General features: G+C 42.6%; 1 protein-coding gene across 2 annotated transcripts in view; it reads right to left on the bottom strand.

Annotated features, from left to right (window-relative positions):
• PLXDC2 (plexin domain containing 2) overlaps positions 1-15,609 on the bottom strand; it is a 236,174-nt gene that overhangs the window by 97,170 nt on the left and 123,395 nt on the right. For both annotated transcript variants that reach the window (XR_014000682.1, XM_081163229.1), the window contains exon 3: positions 7,693-7,839. Coding sequence is in view for 1 of the 2 variants with exons in the window: in XM_081163229.1 (XP_081019355.1) it covers positions 7,693-7,839 (147 nt within the window). In the remaining variant the exon portion in view is untranslated. The remainder of the gene's footprint in view (positions 1-7,692; positions 7,840-15,609) is intronic.

Below are 15,609 nucleotides of genomic sequence, written 5' to 3'. Positions count from 1 at the left end.
TGTCAAGATTGGTGGCAAAGTGGGCAGAAAAAAGGAAAATAAGATATGAATCCATGTTACTGGCAGTACAGCAGTTCCCTTTACACCTTTAGCAAGCAATTCTGCTGGTCTGTAGGTATTCTGACCATATTTAATGTACAATCCTATGGAGTTTGGGGGGGGGTCCTCTGGTGGAGAAGCCAAACAAAAGGTGGATTCCTTCCTTCCTTCCTTCCTTCCTTCCTTCCTTCCTTCCTTCCTTCCTTCCTTCCTTCCCTCCCTTCCAGTGTTGTGTGTTCCAGTTAGAGTGTCAGACTAGGACCTGGGAGACCAAAGTTCTAGTCCCACTCAACCATGAAACTCACTAGGTGACCTTGGGCCAGTCACGGTTCCTCAGCCAAATCTACCTCACATGGCAGGGAGAAGAGAAAGAATTATGTACGAAACCTTGAGTTCCTTGGAGTATAGGTGGGATGTAAAATGAACAAACAATCTCCCTCCCACTGGTCCCAATAAACATGCCAGCTCCAGGGCTGCTGTAGTTTCCCTCTTCCTGTTCCTGAAGCACACACTCATTTCCTCTTACTGCTCTCATTGCTGAAGGTGGATCAGCAATGGCAGCAGCCCTTCCTACCACGGTGTTGGGAAGGTTTCCAACTACTGACCTCCACCTCTGAATGTGGGCCACTTTTTGTGACCATGAAGAGGGCATCCAACAGCCTACAATCCATTCTCCCCATCATAGAGTCGCTCCCTTCAATTTTGCTTTAGTCATTTCCTTTTCCTACTAATCACACTTTCCCCAGTTTTATTTCATTCAGTGGTTTGCAGTAGCAGCTGGTGCAGTGCGGCAAAGTTCCCAACACTGCCATTGCTACAGTTTACCTGGATGGGTCTGGGGCAGGGAGGCAGGAAGGGCAGTGAGACCAGCACTGTATGGGCACAGCAGTGCAGGTGCCAGACTGACTCTGCCAGTGTGTCTACACAGTTCTAACCTTGCTGCCACCCGGCTCCTTGCTGGTAATCTGTGGCGATGCTAGTGTCAAACAGCAGCTGTGTGGCATTGCCACACAACACCAGCCACTACCACTGGTGTGCAAAATCCAGATCCATGGATCTGCTCCTCTCCCAGCTTGATTGCTGACAATGTTTCCTACAATACAGCCTGAAATTAGTTTGAGGGAGAATAACACTCAAAGTGAGCTACTCCTAGAATAAGTTATAGTCACGACTCCACACACTTTTCATATAGCAGTTGGGGGGGGGAGAGACTACATGGGCTTATATGCACTGCAATTCTAAGCATGTTTACTCAGAAGTAAGCCTTGCCAAGTTAAATTGAGTTGACTTTGCAAAAAACCAACTTAGGATCACAGCCTAAATTAGCGTGGAACATGGTTCCTTGAAAACCACTCTTCACATATTCAGGTTTAATTTGATAGCCTCAGTTGGGGGGTGGTGGTGGCCAAAATTCAAAATGTTGGGGAAAGCTCAACTGCTCTTTTTAAAGTTCAGTTATAAAAAGTCTCCATGGACACCCTCAGTTCTCTTTCCTTACTTACCAGCAAAAATAAAGCCAAGATTTTCACTTCAATGCTCTTCACTTTATCTTTCTGTTTTTTCCTTCCTTATTATAGTCCACTTATTCTGTTCTGCTATGAAGTCCCAGAACACACACTCTTGATACCTCTTAGATCTTTCAGCTGCCCTTCAAAGTTTACTTCTTCTGCAAGACCTTCTTTAAACTCTACATTTCTTTACTTCTGCTCTCTGACTTACAAGGACCTGTGTGTTCCAGTATGTCCTACAGAGATATATGAGTACTGTAACTATTTTCAAAAGGAGAGTAGGGGATTGTTCTTTCACCCCAGCATGCCTTCCTACAACCTGATACCTTTTTTTTTTTGCCACAGGCACAATTTAAACCAGTTGTGAGTGCAATCCTATGCTTATTTACTTGAAGTATGTATGCCCTTTTGTTTTCTCAAAGCAATGTGCATAAGATTGTAGTCTATGTCCCTTCTTTCTTAAGACTGTTATAAGCTGCAGATGCAACCTATATCATCATGTCCACCAAAGTCATGCCTTGATTTGGACATAACATGATAATAGGCCACAGTTTATAATGAGCCATAGTTACTGGAAAAAAATACTCACCCTCCCCTTTCAGTAAACCACAGTTCAAACTAAAAACACTTCAGTCCAATTCAGATGCAATGGCAAACTATTATTAGCTTATAGCAGATGCTTCCAATCAGCGACGGAGCATATGCCCGCGCTGCCAAGGGCAGGCACACTCCCGAGGGGGTGGCGTGGCGCAGAGGGTGCCCTCACAGGTGCGGGATGGCCGCTCAGGTGCCCGGAGCGGCGCACATGCCCTGCAGTCAGGGATGGAGCGAACCACCCATGGCGGACATTTGGCGCGCTGCCCACCCACGACTCCCAAGCCTCCCCCAAGCTGTCAAAATGAAGGGGGAAATGCCGCCTGCAAAGTGGCGCAGCTCCCCCCTTACCCCGATGGCTCAGGGTAGGCTTGAGAGTTGCGGGTGGCAGTGCGCCATATGTCACCCCCCTCACTGTGGGCACCTGGGGCGATCCGCCCCCACCGCTCCCCCTTCCTACGCCCCTGCTTCCAATCTCTTTCCGCCAGCTGTGCCAGAATAGAGGGGGTGGGCTGTAGCCCAAGGCCCAAGCAGGCTCATTTAATAACTTTGAACTGTGGTTTGGTGTTATGTTTGAACTGGGTCTCTCTCCCCGACGACTCCAGCTTTTGTTGCTGATTAGTTTAAGAATCCAGCATGAATAAGGGTTCTGGTAAGACTGAAAACTTGCTCCGCCCTTTGTGCCATTTCAGTTGGTCCTAATATAGGCATTGTGCTACAGTACCTGTGCTTTTGTATATTTATATGCCTCCTGCATATTTTCACAAGGGCACGAACTAATCCAAATACTTGGGTAACCGCAACTATTCTTTGAGATTAGATCCTCTTACGGCAACTCCCTCTCTCCCCCTTCCCTGTCCAACCTTGAACAAAAAGGCAGACTCTTTATTAGCAGAAAGAGGGACAGTTCTTGCTTTGCTCTCCTAAACATCACACACATAGATCACGTTTTGCCTATAAAGCCTTGTTGTCTTGTGCTTTTTAATTCTGCCTCAAGTGTACTGAATCATAAAGGTCTCTGTATCTCACTAACTGAACTTGTTCCAATAAAATAGATAATCCTACAGTACCTTCATTGCACCTCTCATCCTCTGAGGCAGCCAAGGTGGCAAAACAAACAAACGAAACCAGAATACAAAATAACCAAGTTTCCCATGGGAAAATATATTTAAAAATCCCGAATTCAGCAAGAATGGAACATTTATAGATAGCTTATTGCAAATGTATTTTTAAAAAGTGGAATTTGCAGGGAATTTTTTCTGGTCATCATTTCAGAAAACAATATTCTAACTCATTAATATCCTAGATTCAGTTTGGTTTAGGAGATTAAGCATCATTCACATTTTCCTATATTAATTCAGCCTTCTCAATTTAGAAAGCATCTGATGAATGAGCGTTTAACAAATTTAGACCCCCTTTTCCTTGTAAACTATAAGGAATAAGCCTTAAGAAGCCGTTTTTATTTTTATCACTTAATCTTTCCATGATGCAAAAATTGTCATTTACTGGCTAATGATGGAGATTCATCTCTTTACAAGGGCAGAGAAGACATTTCAGGCAAGCTCTGAACAAGACAGCCCTTAGATTTTTTAACACTCTAACAGTTTTATGATTCCCCCCCCAACTTTCTCCAAATTTATTATCTTGGGAAGTTGGAAGAAAGCATAAAAAAGTGAAGTGGTGTCAAGTCCAACTAGAAGCCACATTTTTCTTCTTGCACCTGCAGGTACAAGATTAAAATCTTGATTTAACCATAATCAGTATACTGAAATTTCTTCTTTTTCTTTTTAGTTTGAATGGAAGGATTTCTTAAGCGGCATGCTTGTACGCTGAGTGGATTGCCAAGGTGACATTAAGCGCATATCTGATTGCACAGCCTCTTACTGGGAAAGAGTCACATTAATTGTGTGAAGAAGCTTGGATACAGCATCTGTTTGGAGAGTTTGGCATTATAAAACTATTACTCAAAGAATGCAAAGCTACAAGACCATTCATGCAAAGGTGCTGAGATGCAAATAGGGGATCGAATTGTACACATCAAGTGGATAACAACTGGATGTGATAGATTACTAACCAATCTCTTGGTAATTCATGCCATGAAAATATTGAAAAGGGGAGGGAAGTGACTCTTGTGTTGCCTTCTGCTTGCAAGATTCTCAAATGGCAGAATTGTGTCCGATGTTCTCCTGAGTTTGAATTCCTGCCTGGGCAACCGTCTCTTAAAGTTCTCACCAAGAATTTTTAAAGCAACACATGTGGCTGTGAGCCTGATGACACACACACACACACACAGCTTCTTCATGAGTATATACTGGTTTCTTCAGAAGCTACAGGTCAACACCACAATGGCCATGTTCTACCTCCACTCTCTGAGGTAGTATGCCTCTGAAAACCAGTTGCTGGAAATCACATGTGGAGAGACCACTGTTACATTCAGGTCCTGCTTGTGAGAATAGGAAACTTGGCTCAATGGGTCATTGGCTTGATCCGGCAGGTCCTTATGTTCTTCGTAGAGGACAGGTATGCCTCCTACCAAGTCCCTGCCCCATCTGTTTCCATAATCCCCCATATCTGCTGGCCTTTGCCTCTATTTCCAAAGGGACACATGAAGATCACGCCAAAGGTCTATGTAGCCCAGCATCTTGCTCATCACAGAGGCCAATCAGATGCGTATGGGAAGCACACAACCAGGACAGGAGAGCAACAGCTCCCTCCCACTGCCGTTCCCCTTCTCTTGTCAATGCTCATGCTCCAGGAACCATTTCAAAAGATGCTGCATATGCAATTAATCTAAAATAAGTCACCATGTGAAAGCAAATTGGATATTAGCAGGCCCAGTGTTCTCCCCCCTTTCCCCTTTGGATGGAGACTTACAGGGCTACTCGTGTGAGCAAAAACACTACTAACCAAAGCGGTCGTCAGTTCCAGTTCCCAGCAACTTAACTGGACAGCTACAACAATCAATGGCCATTTAATTTATGGCTAAAGAGTTAATATAATTACTAACGTTTCTCATTAAAATGAGGAAAACAAACACATTTATACCGTTCGCACGCAACGCTAAGCCAAGCCATGGCTTAGTGCCAACAAGCAAACATGAAGGCTCATGTAAAGAAGATCATGAGTGCCCAAATCCTCTGATCGTGAGTCAGAACAGCACCTCTGTATTCATACAAGCTTTTGGCTGCATCAGCAAACTCCAATATAATAGACGCCATAATTTATGTCCCTATAATCTCTCACTTCAACAGAACGAATGCTCTATGCATATGTATTATATACCGATGATTCACAACAGCACTCTCAGATTGTGCCTGTTAATTCACAAGTTCTTGTCGTACTCCCTCATCCTCATCACATTGGTTTCTTATTTTTTAGGCTGCTCTGGCTCATGTTTAGCTTTACAGTCCTCACAAAGGCCTTCAAAGATGCAAATCATTGGAGCAATCCTTGCAACTTAATTGTCCCCACAACTCATCTGAATTCAGTATTATTTAACTTTGGGTCAAGTATGCTGGGCTGCATGGTTTTGGCTTGGAAAAGAGAGGCAGGCCTGCAAAAAGGGTTGCAATTCCTTTGACGAAAACGTCATTGCTTTTTCATCTTGCTCTTCATCTCTTTCCCAATTCGCTTTCCAAGAGTGCTCAAGAAAAGATGTGTTGGCAGAACAGCCATACCATTAAGCATCCTTATTTGTAGCAGAGCTTGCTTTTTATTAAACACCCAACCAGGTCTAGAAATCTCATATAACTGATACTGTGCTGTATTAGGTCCATTCTTAACTCAGGAAACTGCCAGACTCCAGCACTTCCACTTTGCTCCATCCATTTATTAGCTATTCTTTTCAGTTTGGCAGGGAAAAGAGAGCTTCTATAAATTATGTTGTGTCAGTCTAAATCTGGAGGGTTTATTACCTCCCTCTCCTCTTGAATCCTACAGAGATTCTCTTCCATCTACTGCTCTTCTCTCAGCCTGTCACCTGGTTGGTGAGTTTATTGGTCCTGGGAAATGATATGACACAACCCAATGGAGAGCAGAATTCTTCTAACTCCCTTATTTCTTTTCCACTCATCCTCTCAACTGAAAATACTTTCTTCTGCATTTTTAAGACTTCACGAACTATCCCTTAAAGCTATTTACTTTGACTCCCCCCCCCCCGTTGTCAGAATTCCATCCGATTGGTCTTCAGACCAATAGAGCAAAAATCCATTCCATCACACGACAATGGAGTTGTCATTTTTGCTACGGAATTTACATCCCCTTTAAGGTCAGTACTGATTCTTTTCTTCCAGGAGCTTCCAGTGCTCAGGTCAGCTGTGGGAATACCATTTTGGAAGTCTTACAGCATCCAATTATACTTGTAAGGTAGCGGCTTAGTTTAGCATTCTTGCTACAAGGAGTGCGTGATCAGAATTAACCAACACAGATCTTTGATGTGGAAATGGAATTATACCTGCCACCTCTGTTATCATTTGACAAGAATCAACAGCTGAAAAACAACAATATTTTGACAAGGATCTAATAGTTCTCAGAAACTCAGGTACCACGGCTCCTCATACAAATCTAAAGGGTAAATACAGGGCTGCTACATTTTAGTTCTAAATATGGCAGTTAAGCTAGTCAATTTGTAAGATAATTCGCCTGTCAAGTGAACTCGATGGCAAAACAGCCACTGACTTGAATGACACCAAGATTACATATATTTTCCCTCCCAAGGCATTTTATAATACTGCTGCAGGTCTGTTGAGAGATTTAATGCTCATTGACACTGGAGTAAGGTTTTCTGAGGGAAATACAATCCTACAGGCACATATGCCGGGCATTTTAAAGTAATGTGGGGAAACCCACAAAAAACACACACCATAGAACCAGTTACAGATCTGAGCTATAGGTTCAGAGGTGAACACCCTGGACCAACAATTATTCTACACACATTATAGTGTGTTGATGCCAGAGGTAAAACAAAAAACAATAACCAACCACCAAGTGGGGATATATCTTTTTTAAAAAAGGAGGCCATTTCAACTTTAGAAATCCCACAAGCGTTAAAAGCAAAAAGCTTAATAATCATTATATCCTTTGCAAGCCACCAAATCTATTTTGCCTGTAAACTAGCCTTCTTCCCTGGCACAATATCACAACTGTTATGGTTATGATTATGATTTCGCATATTGAAAAATAATTCCCAGCCTCTCAATCCATTCTGGTAAAGCAGCAATGCTGTCACCTCTAATGTAATATAGGGACCTAAGAAGAGTTTGCTAGATTAGGCCAATTGCCCATCCCGTCCAGTTTCCCTTTTTCACAGCTGCCACAGATGCCAATGGGAGGCCTGCAGACAGGACCTGAGCACAACAACATTCTCCTCCTGTGGTTTCCAGTAACTGTATTCAGAAGCAGACTGCCTCTGACAGTGGAGGGAGAGGACACAGCCAGCCATTGCAGGTTTGAGTCTTCCCGTTTCTTTCAATGGCCTGCTGTGTATCACAGAGGGAGCCAAGATGTCAACAACAACATAAGATTAAATAGCAATGCATATCAAATGCCTTACTGCAGCTTGCCGGTGTGTGTTGGAGAGGATCCCATGAATTTTCACTTTATCTTTCTCCATTTTGTCAATGTTCACCCACAGATCTCGGCTGGTAGAATCAAATGGGCCATATGTCCTTGAAGTATAATAATTGTGATCCATATCCTCCTGTAAGAAGAAAAAAAAGCCAAACACAGATTTAAAATGACTCAATTTTGAGAGTTTTTTTAAAAACTGTTTATAAATGCAAGATTTATTCATTTCCCGCAGAAACTGGTAAAGTTTTATTTCCTTGTCCCATAAATTAAGGTGACTGAAGAAAAAAGAGGGGGGAAACCAGCACATTTTATTATGTGAATACTAAAACAGGAAAGCAGAGCATCTACTCAGCTTGTGATAAATCTCATTTTACAAATGCATTTTTTGAATCCTAAGATCTCAGACAAGCAACTGCTGCAAATGCAGAAATAATTCTGCCCTCTGATGCAGCAATGGCCAATAAACGTTTTGGCAACAGCTTCCCCGAGTAGCTTCATGTGTTAGTGACCAAGCTTTTTTGTGGTGGCCCTTAAGCTCCTGTCTGACATGCCATCTCCTCTCCTCCTGTAGCCTTGGGGAGGGGTGGTGCTCTGAGTGTTGGCCAGGAACCCAGACCACGTGCATGTGGAGCTCCAGTCCAGGGCAGGGATGTCCAGCTCCACTGGCTCTTCAGGTGACTGGCAGTTGGAGATCTGCTGAGGGGGGTCCTACTTCTCCTCCAGGGAGACCCCTGGTACAGCTGACCCCTAGTTGGTTCCAGATAACCATCGTTTCATAGTTTAGATGAAATTTGGAACTATGGTTAATTGAAGACTTTCAGGTTTAACTGCTGCATGCCAAGAAAAGAGAAGAGGCTGGAGGTGGGTGGGGGTGGGGGACAAAAGTGTAATTCATATTTCTGTTTATTAGGCCAAGATATGATTATCTGAAAACAGCCACACACATGTGGTACTTTCATATATTTATTCAGCACAGTAAGGTAAAGGTAAAGGGACCCCTGACCATTAGGTCCAGTCACGGACAACTCTGGGGTTGTGGCACTCATCTCGCTTTACTGGCTGAGGGAGCTGTCGTTTGTCCACAGACAGCTTCTGGGTCATGTGGCCAGCATGACTAAGCTGCTTCTGACAAACTAGAGCCGCACATGTAAGCACCATTTACCTTCCTGCCAAAGCGGTACCTATTTATCTACTTGCACTTCATGCTTTCGAACTGCTAGGTTGGCAGGAGCAGGGACCAAGCAATGGGAGCTCACCCCGTCGCGGGGATTCGAACCACCGACCTTCTGATCGGCAAGCCCAAGAGGCTCTGTGGTTTAACCCACAGCACTACCCGTGTCACAGTACAGCACAGTAGTTTCTAGTAATTAATGGCTTTTAAATAAGTTTCCTCTCTTTGCATTCTCTAAAAATTTTAAAAAGCAGCTTTGTGGTTTGTTGCTAAAAGCTGAAACTGAAGGCAAATGAAAGCAAAAATGGAGATCTGGTTTATGTGGAGCCAAAAGGACAAAGCCGCTTAATCTCATCAAAATAAGTTAATCATTTCATAGATGCAAAACAGCAATGCTATATGCAGAACAAATTGCCAACGTTCTCAGAACTGGTGTGATTCCCCCGACTGATATTATCACAAGCAAAAAAGATTGTTTACTAGCTCTTTTGACAGGCACCATCTAACTGATATGCCTCTGATTTTCGCATCCCATCCCATCACTCATCTCATACCAAAGGTAGAAGGTATAATCCATTTTTATCTGAGGCCAATGGAAATGACAATGGAGACTCATGCAAGTTCATGCACAGCTATGCGAATCCACAGCACTAAACTCCCCTATGTAGTATTTCATATTCGCAAACTTGATAGCTTGATAATGAGATTTTTGAAGCTTTTCAAGGACTTAACTCTAGCATACACATCTCAAGAGATGCAGATAATAAATTTTGCTTATCTGGGGGAAAACACTTGTAATTTATTAGTGACCATTATGAAACATTGGTGCCCACTGTTTGAAAATCAATACTGCTTTACCCTTCAGATATGTTTTTTAAAAAATTTACACTGAAAAGTCATTTGCTTGGGCTATGTGGGCCTCTAATGCACAACTGACACGTGTTGTTCACCGTGTGCCCACTCTGAGCAGCTTCTGATCTTACATCATCCTTAGACATCAGATGAATGTACAACTTGTGGCTCATTGAGCTGAGGTCTCTTCCTTGGCTTTGCCTTTGCAATCCCACACAAGTGGGTCTCTACACATGGATAGCAGATCGTTAGTTGAGCAGATCTGCACAAGTTCTCTTGGCTGCTCAGGAGACAGTCATGGCCAAGAGTGCACCTCTTTTGGGATAGATCAGATTTGGCCACAGTCATACATGCCTTACCTTCATCCAGCTTGGACTACTCATGTAATGCATAAGATGCCTTTAAGATTGTTCAGAAAATGCAGCTTGTGCAAAATGCAGCTGCCATAACACTGGGTGAAACCAGAAAGACAGAACTTAAAACTTTGATAAAAAAAACTCCTTGTATTGGTTCCAAATCCAATTCAAAGGTCAAATCTACGGGGCTTTTGCAAATATGTGTGCTGAAGTGCTCTTGGGTGGTGGATTTAATTTGGACTAAGTCATATGTTTTTAAATGATTTTGGGGTGTGTTTTTGTTTTTGTTTATATATCTTACCCACCTTGAACATAACCAGCAGGAGATAAAGGTAAAGGACCCCTGAGCATTAGGTCCAGTCGTGGCCAACTCTGGGGTTGCGACACTCATCTCGCTTTATTGGCCGAGGGAGCTGGCGTACAGCTTCCAGGTCATGTGGCCAGCATGACTAAGCCACTTCTGGCGAACCAGAGCAGTGCACGGAAATGCCGTTTACCTTCCCACCAGAGCGGTACCTACTTGCACTTTGACGTGCTTTCGAATTGCTAGGTTGGCAGGAGCAGGGACCGCACAACGGGAGCTCACCCCGTCGTGGGGATTCGAACCGCCGACCTTCTGATCGGCAAGTCCTAGGCTCTGTGGTTTAACCCACAGCGCCACCCGCATCCCCAGCAGGAGATACAATCCCTTTTAAAAAATAAACTTGCCACATCGCTGCTGTAAAGTCCAAAGGGAACCCTGGGCAGAAAATATGGGGAAAGTTTTGTTATGCTTGTACTTGTTTCCTTTTTGACATCTGCACATCCAGGTGACTACAGATTCTGTAACACTGCTATGTGCCAGGCAAGTGCAACTAGCCTGAATCCATGCCAGGGATGTTAGCATTATTGCTCTGATAGACAACTTGTGCTCCTGCTTCTAAGATGAAGAGCCTTGGGGCCATTATCACACTACATTCCCTGATAGTTCCGCTTAAGAAGCTTATAGAAGAGCAATCAGAAGATGTGCAATGTTATTACTTGAGAACAGTCAGAAATGTGCCTTGGGGACACATGGGTTTGGTTAATTCCACAAAGTTTATTGCACATACGTCTGAGATATGTATCCAACACAGTTCAGAAGTTACATAGACAGAACACAGACAGCAACATGAAAAAGGCACTTAGCAAAGGCTTGCTTTGATCCCTAAACTAGTAAAAATGTTAAGAGGAAACTTGTTTTTTAAATACATTAAATGCTTTCTTGAAAAAACAGCAAAGTAATAAAAACAAGGAACATGTAAGGAATTGTGGATCTTAGGAATAGACAGAACCAGGAGACTTAGGCTCATCCAGACTTCCTTTTGCGCCATGTTTTGCAACACAGGTCCAGGTTTCAAAAGCTCTGTGTAAGAGCTGCTTTTTTTGTCCTGGCACTTTACCCAGGAAAACCCATGTTTTATTGCTAAATCGGAGCAAATGGCAATCAGGTTTTTCGTGGATCACTGTTTGTTCCGATTCAGCAGTACGCCGTGAGTTTTCCCAGGTAAAACACGGGAACAAATAAAAAACTGCTCAGACATTGAGCTTTAAAGAGCGGGTTTATGCCTGGAAAGTGTAGCATAACAGGAAGTCCAGATCAGTCCATGCCAGAGATGGTAATTTTACCTTTGGTGCTGCCATGGCAGTCCACCAGAAGAAGGAGCCATTGTCCTGCAATCCATTGAGTACCACAAATGCAGCTGGCTAGAACAAAGTTCTTCAGTTTGCTGGTTCAATGGTTGCCAGGCCTGTTCATATTTTTATAAACAAATAAATAAAAGGAGGGGTAAGTGGGATTTAATTTGGCCCTATATATCCTCAGACTTTATCCTGACTCCCGAGTCTGAGCAACTTGCCCGTAGAGAGGAGGTCAAGTTGCTTCAGATTCTTGTTCATCAACATATCTGTCTCTCCATGCTAATGTCTCTCCTGCTTTACCTTCTGGCTTGCCTACTCAATGATCACCAGGGTTGACTGTTCCTCCAAGCTGTGACACTATCCCAAGCAGCTTCACAGAAGCAGAACATGTTTTTTTCTGAATCCTTTTTTTTTAAAAAAAGCTGCAGTTATGGTTAAGAATTGTTAAGAGATGCAAGATCTCACCTGAGCATTGTAAAAACGACGCTAAGCATTCCTCAAACAGTGAAAGCTAAGCAAACAAAGGCTAACTAATCTCTAAAACACCTCATGTCCGTCTGTATATGTTATGTACTGAAGTTCTCACCCTGGGCCAGCAGGGAGATACTGTAGATAGTTTTCACTCAGGTCCACATATGCAAATAAGGAATTCAAAGTGACGTTCAGTGATTGGATAGTTATAGAAAGTTGTTACTGTTGCCTTGTAGTTGAGCTCTATATAAGTAGGCTGGCTGAACCCTTCAGCTCAGTTCTGTTCTGGCCTGTGAATAAACAAGAGCTGTTTGAAGAATCGCTGTGTCGTCTGGTATGTTCACCCACAGTTTAACAGCATAAAGTCTAGTTTCACCCCTTATTATAAAAACAAACAAACAACTCTATGGGGAAATCAACAGACACCTACTTCTTCCTTTGATTGGGTTACCCACAATCCTGCATTAATTGTGTTTTATCTTGTATTTTATTCTGTGAACTGCCCTGAGACCTTATGATGAAGGGCAGTATATAATTTTAATTAATAAATAAAATAAATTAATCATAATTAATCATATTGAGTGCCCGTGGATTGTAGTAAAAGAAATGTACAGCTGTTACCTACCTTTTAAAAATTTATAATAAGGGATCAGAAATTACTCCATATATAAGCTTTAGAACTCACAACTGCAGTGTGCAGGATGCAGACATTAAGTTAAATGCACTCTTGAAATGGGACCTCAATGGGATCCATGCTTTTCTTTTAACAACCAGCAAATCAAATATTTAATTATAGCCTCTAGCTCAACAATCTAGGTTGTGTGTATAATAGCTGATAAACAGCTACTCAAGAACAATCAGAATCAGTTCCAATTAATATATCATTAGAGCCAAAGGAATGAGAACTGCTTAATAAATGTAATAGGAGAAGCTTCATTTCTGACACTTCCACAAGAAATAATTTCTGAACACCTTACATTTTAAGTAAGGGGGGAAAAACCATATGAAGGAAAGGGGAATGCACATTGCCTCTTAAAATATTTTGTTTGTGTATCTTGATGCTTAACTTGATGCTTCCAGAACATCTTTAAGGGCAGCCCCACATACAGAGAATTACCGTATTTTTCGCCCTATAGGACGCACTTTTTCCCCGCACCTGGGGGGGGAAATAAATTTTTTCCCCTTTATTTCCCCCCCAAAAACTAGGTGCGTCCTATGGGCCGGTGCGCCCTATGGGGCGAAAAATACGGTACAATAATCTAGCCAGGATGTCACCAGTACATGAGTTACTATGGTAACAATATTCCTGTCCTAGAACATCTGTAGCTGGTAAAGGTACTCCTTGCCACTGAGGCCACTTGAGCCTCCAGATAGAACACTGCATTTAGGAACAACGCCATTGTCTCAAGGGGACTGCAACCCCATCTAGAACATGCCATATACCCAATTCCTGGATATGAGAACCTCTGTCTTATTGGGATTCAACACACTGCACGGTCAGGGGAAAAAACAATGCTGTCCAGCGTTGTAAAGACTGCGAAAGGAATAATTGGGTGCACTCTTTCCACCTTGGATCAAATCTATGCTTCCAGGTGCCATAAGAAAGCTGCAGAAATTATCTCTTTCAGCTTCTGGCTTCTGGAAGCAGGTACAGGGTCATTAAGACTAGGACTAGCCGCCTGAGAAACAGTTTCTATCCAAATGCAATTTTGGTTTTAAACGCAGTGTAAGGTAGTCTTTATGTGAGTATATTGTATTCAATCATAGAGTATCAGAGTTTTTAGGGGCTAACCAGGCTGGGAGAGCTGGGGTAGCAGGCTTGTGGGTTTTTGAATGTCTGATGTAGATTTTTTCAATTTCGTTGTTCTGTATGGGACAATGACAATAAAGATTATTGTATCGTATCGTAAGCCCTCATTCAGCTCATCACTCTTATTCCCTTTACACCTTCCACCTGTTAGGTTATTGCAGAAAAGAGGAAGTCTATAGATGCATCACAGGTCCTCATCCAGAGCTCTCTCGCATCTCTGTTCAAATTACCCCAAATCCCAATCTTTCTATTCATGGGTGCTAATCTCTTGACAAGGGAAAGATGAATCAATCATACTGTAATAAATGGTCTCATTTTAATGTTTGCAGAATGTAGCATTTAATGGTAGGAGAGGTGTTGCTGCGAATTTGTACTACCACTGAAGCATGCAACTCTTAAATGGCTACTTTATATAATAAAGTTTCCATAAACCGGTTTCTATTTTGTTCGAAAACAATCTTATCATTTCCACTGGTGGATTTTATATGTCTCAGCATGGCATTCCTATACCGTAATACAGTCTACCATGGCTAGATTTATAGACATCTTGAAGAAGCGAAGCTGACATACTGTAAAGATTTATTTCAAATTGCCCTCTGAGAGATAGCTATGCAATGCTGAAGATCTTGTAAAGCAGCTAAGTACAGGGTAAAAGGTCTTGAGCAGAATCAAATATTCAGAACTACTACAAGATAGTGCTGTGTTTGGAAGGGGTGGGAGGAGGAGACCTCCACTTTAAGTAATAAAAAAAGCTGTCAAAATAGGGTTTTTTAAATAGCCAATTGCTTTCTAGTGGACATTTGAGCTCCTGTTTGGAGAAAAACAGGATAAGTCCTCTGAGTCAAAGGAGTAGGACAGGGCTTCCCCCTCATGCAGAGAGAAAGGAGATATTTCTGGCTTAAGGGGGAACATATTCAACTGGTTTAATCGAACAGGCAGGTTGTTTTGGAGGGTCTCTGCTGGTGTGGTTTCTTAACTCAGTTTTAGTTCAGATAGTTGCAAGCCTGAACCCTCAGCTTATCAAGCGCTTCTTTGTACTGTTAATACTGATTATCAATCTAACCATTATCATCCACTAGCCTTCCTCTAAAGAACTGAAGTCTGTTGAGTTAAGCCTGTACTCTATGGTTGAACTGTATCCATCATTACTTCTCTGGGTTTTGCTTTGCTAGATTATTAAAATACATATGCAGGTACCCAATGAGGACTGAGATGCTCAGTGGCCGTGAAATGCTTTCTAAGTGAGGAGGGAACTGAGGGAGGGCAGAGGCGGAACAGAGTGGCTGGAAGCCTAAAGAGGAAGCCCTTCACGCTGCAACGTTTTGATGCTGATCCCACACATACAGAACATACTAGGGCAGGGAGAGGACAAAATATTCGGTCTTTACTGCAAAGGTCACAAGTAATCAAATGAATAGTGCTATACTTTGTAAGCATCCCACAAACCACCCTTTAGAAATTATTAGCCTTTTTTCTCCTTCCTTGATCACCCCAGCTACAACAGTAAAGGTAAAGGGACCCCTGACCATAAGGTCCAGTCGTGGCCGACTCTGGGGTTGCGGCGCTCATCTCGCTTTACTG

This window comes from Podarcis bocagei, assembly GCF_964188305.1.
Source record: "Podarcis bocagei genome assembly, chromosome: 12".
In the NCBI taxonomy this organism is placed as follows: domain Eukaryota; kingdom Metazoa; phylum Chordata; class Lepidosauria; order Squamata; family Lacertidae; genus Podarcis; species Podarcis bocagei.
Note: the sequence above shows the minus strand (reverse complement) of the source record. Positions and strands in the feature narration are given on the sequence as shown.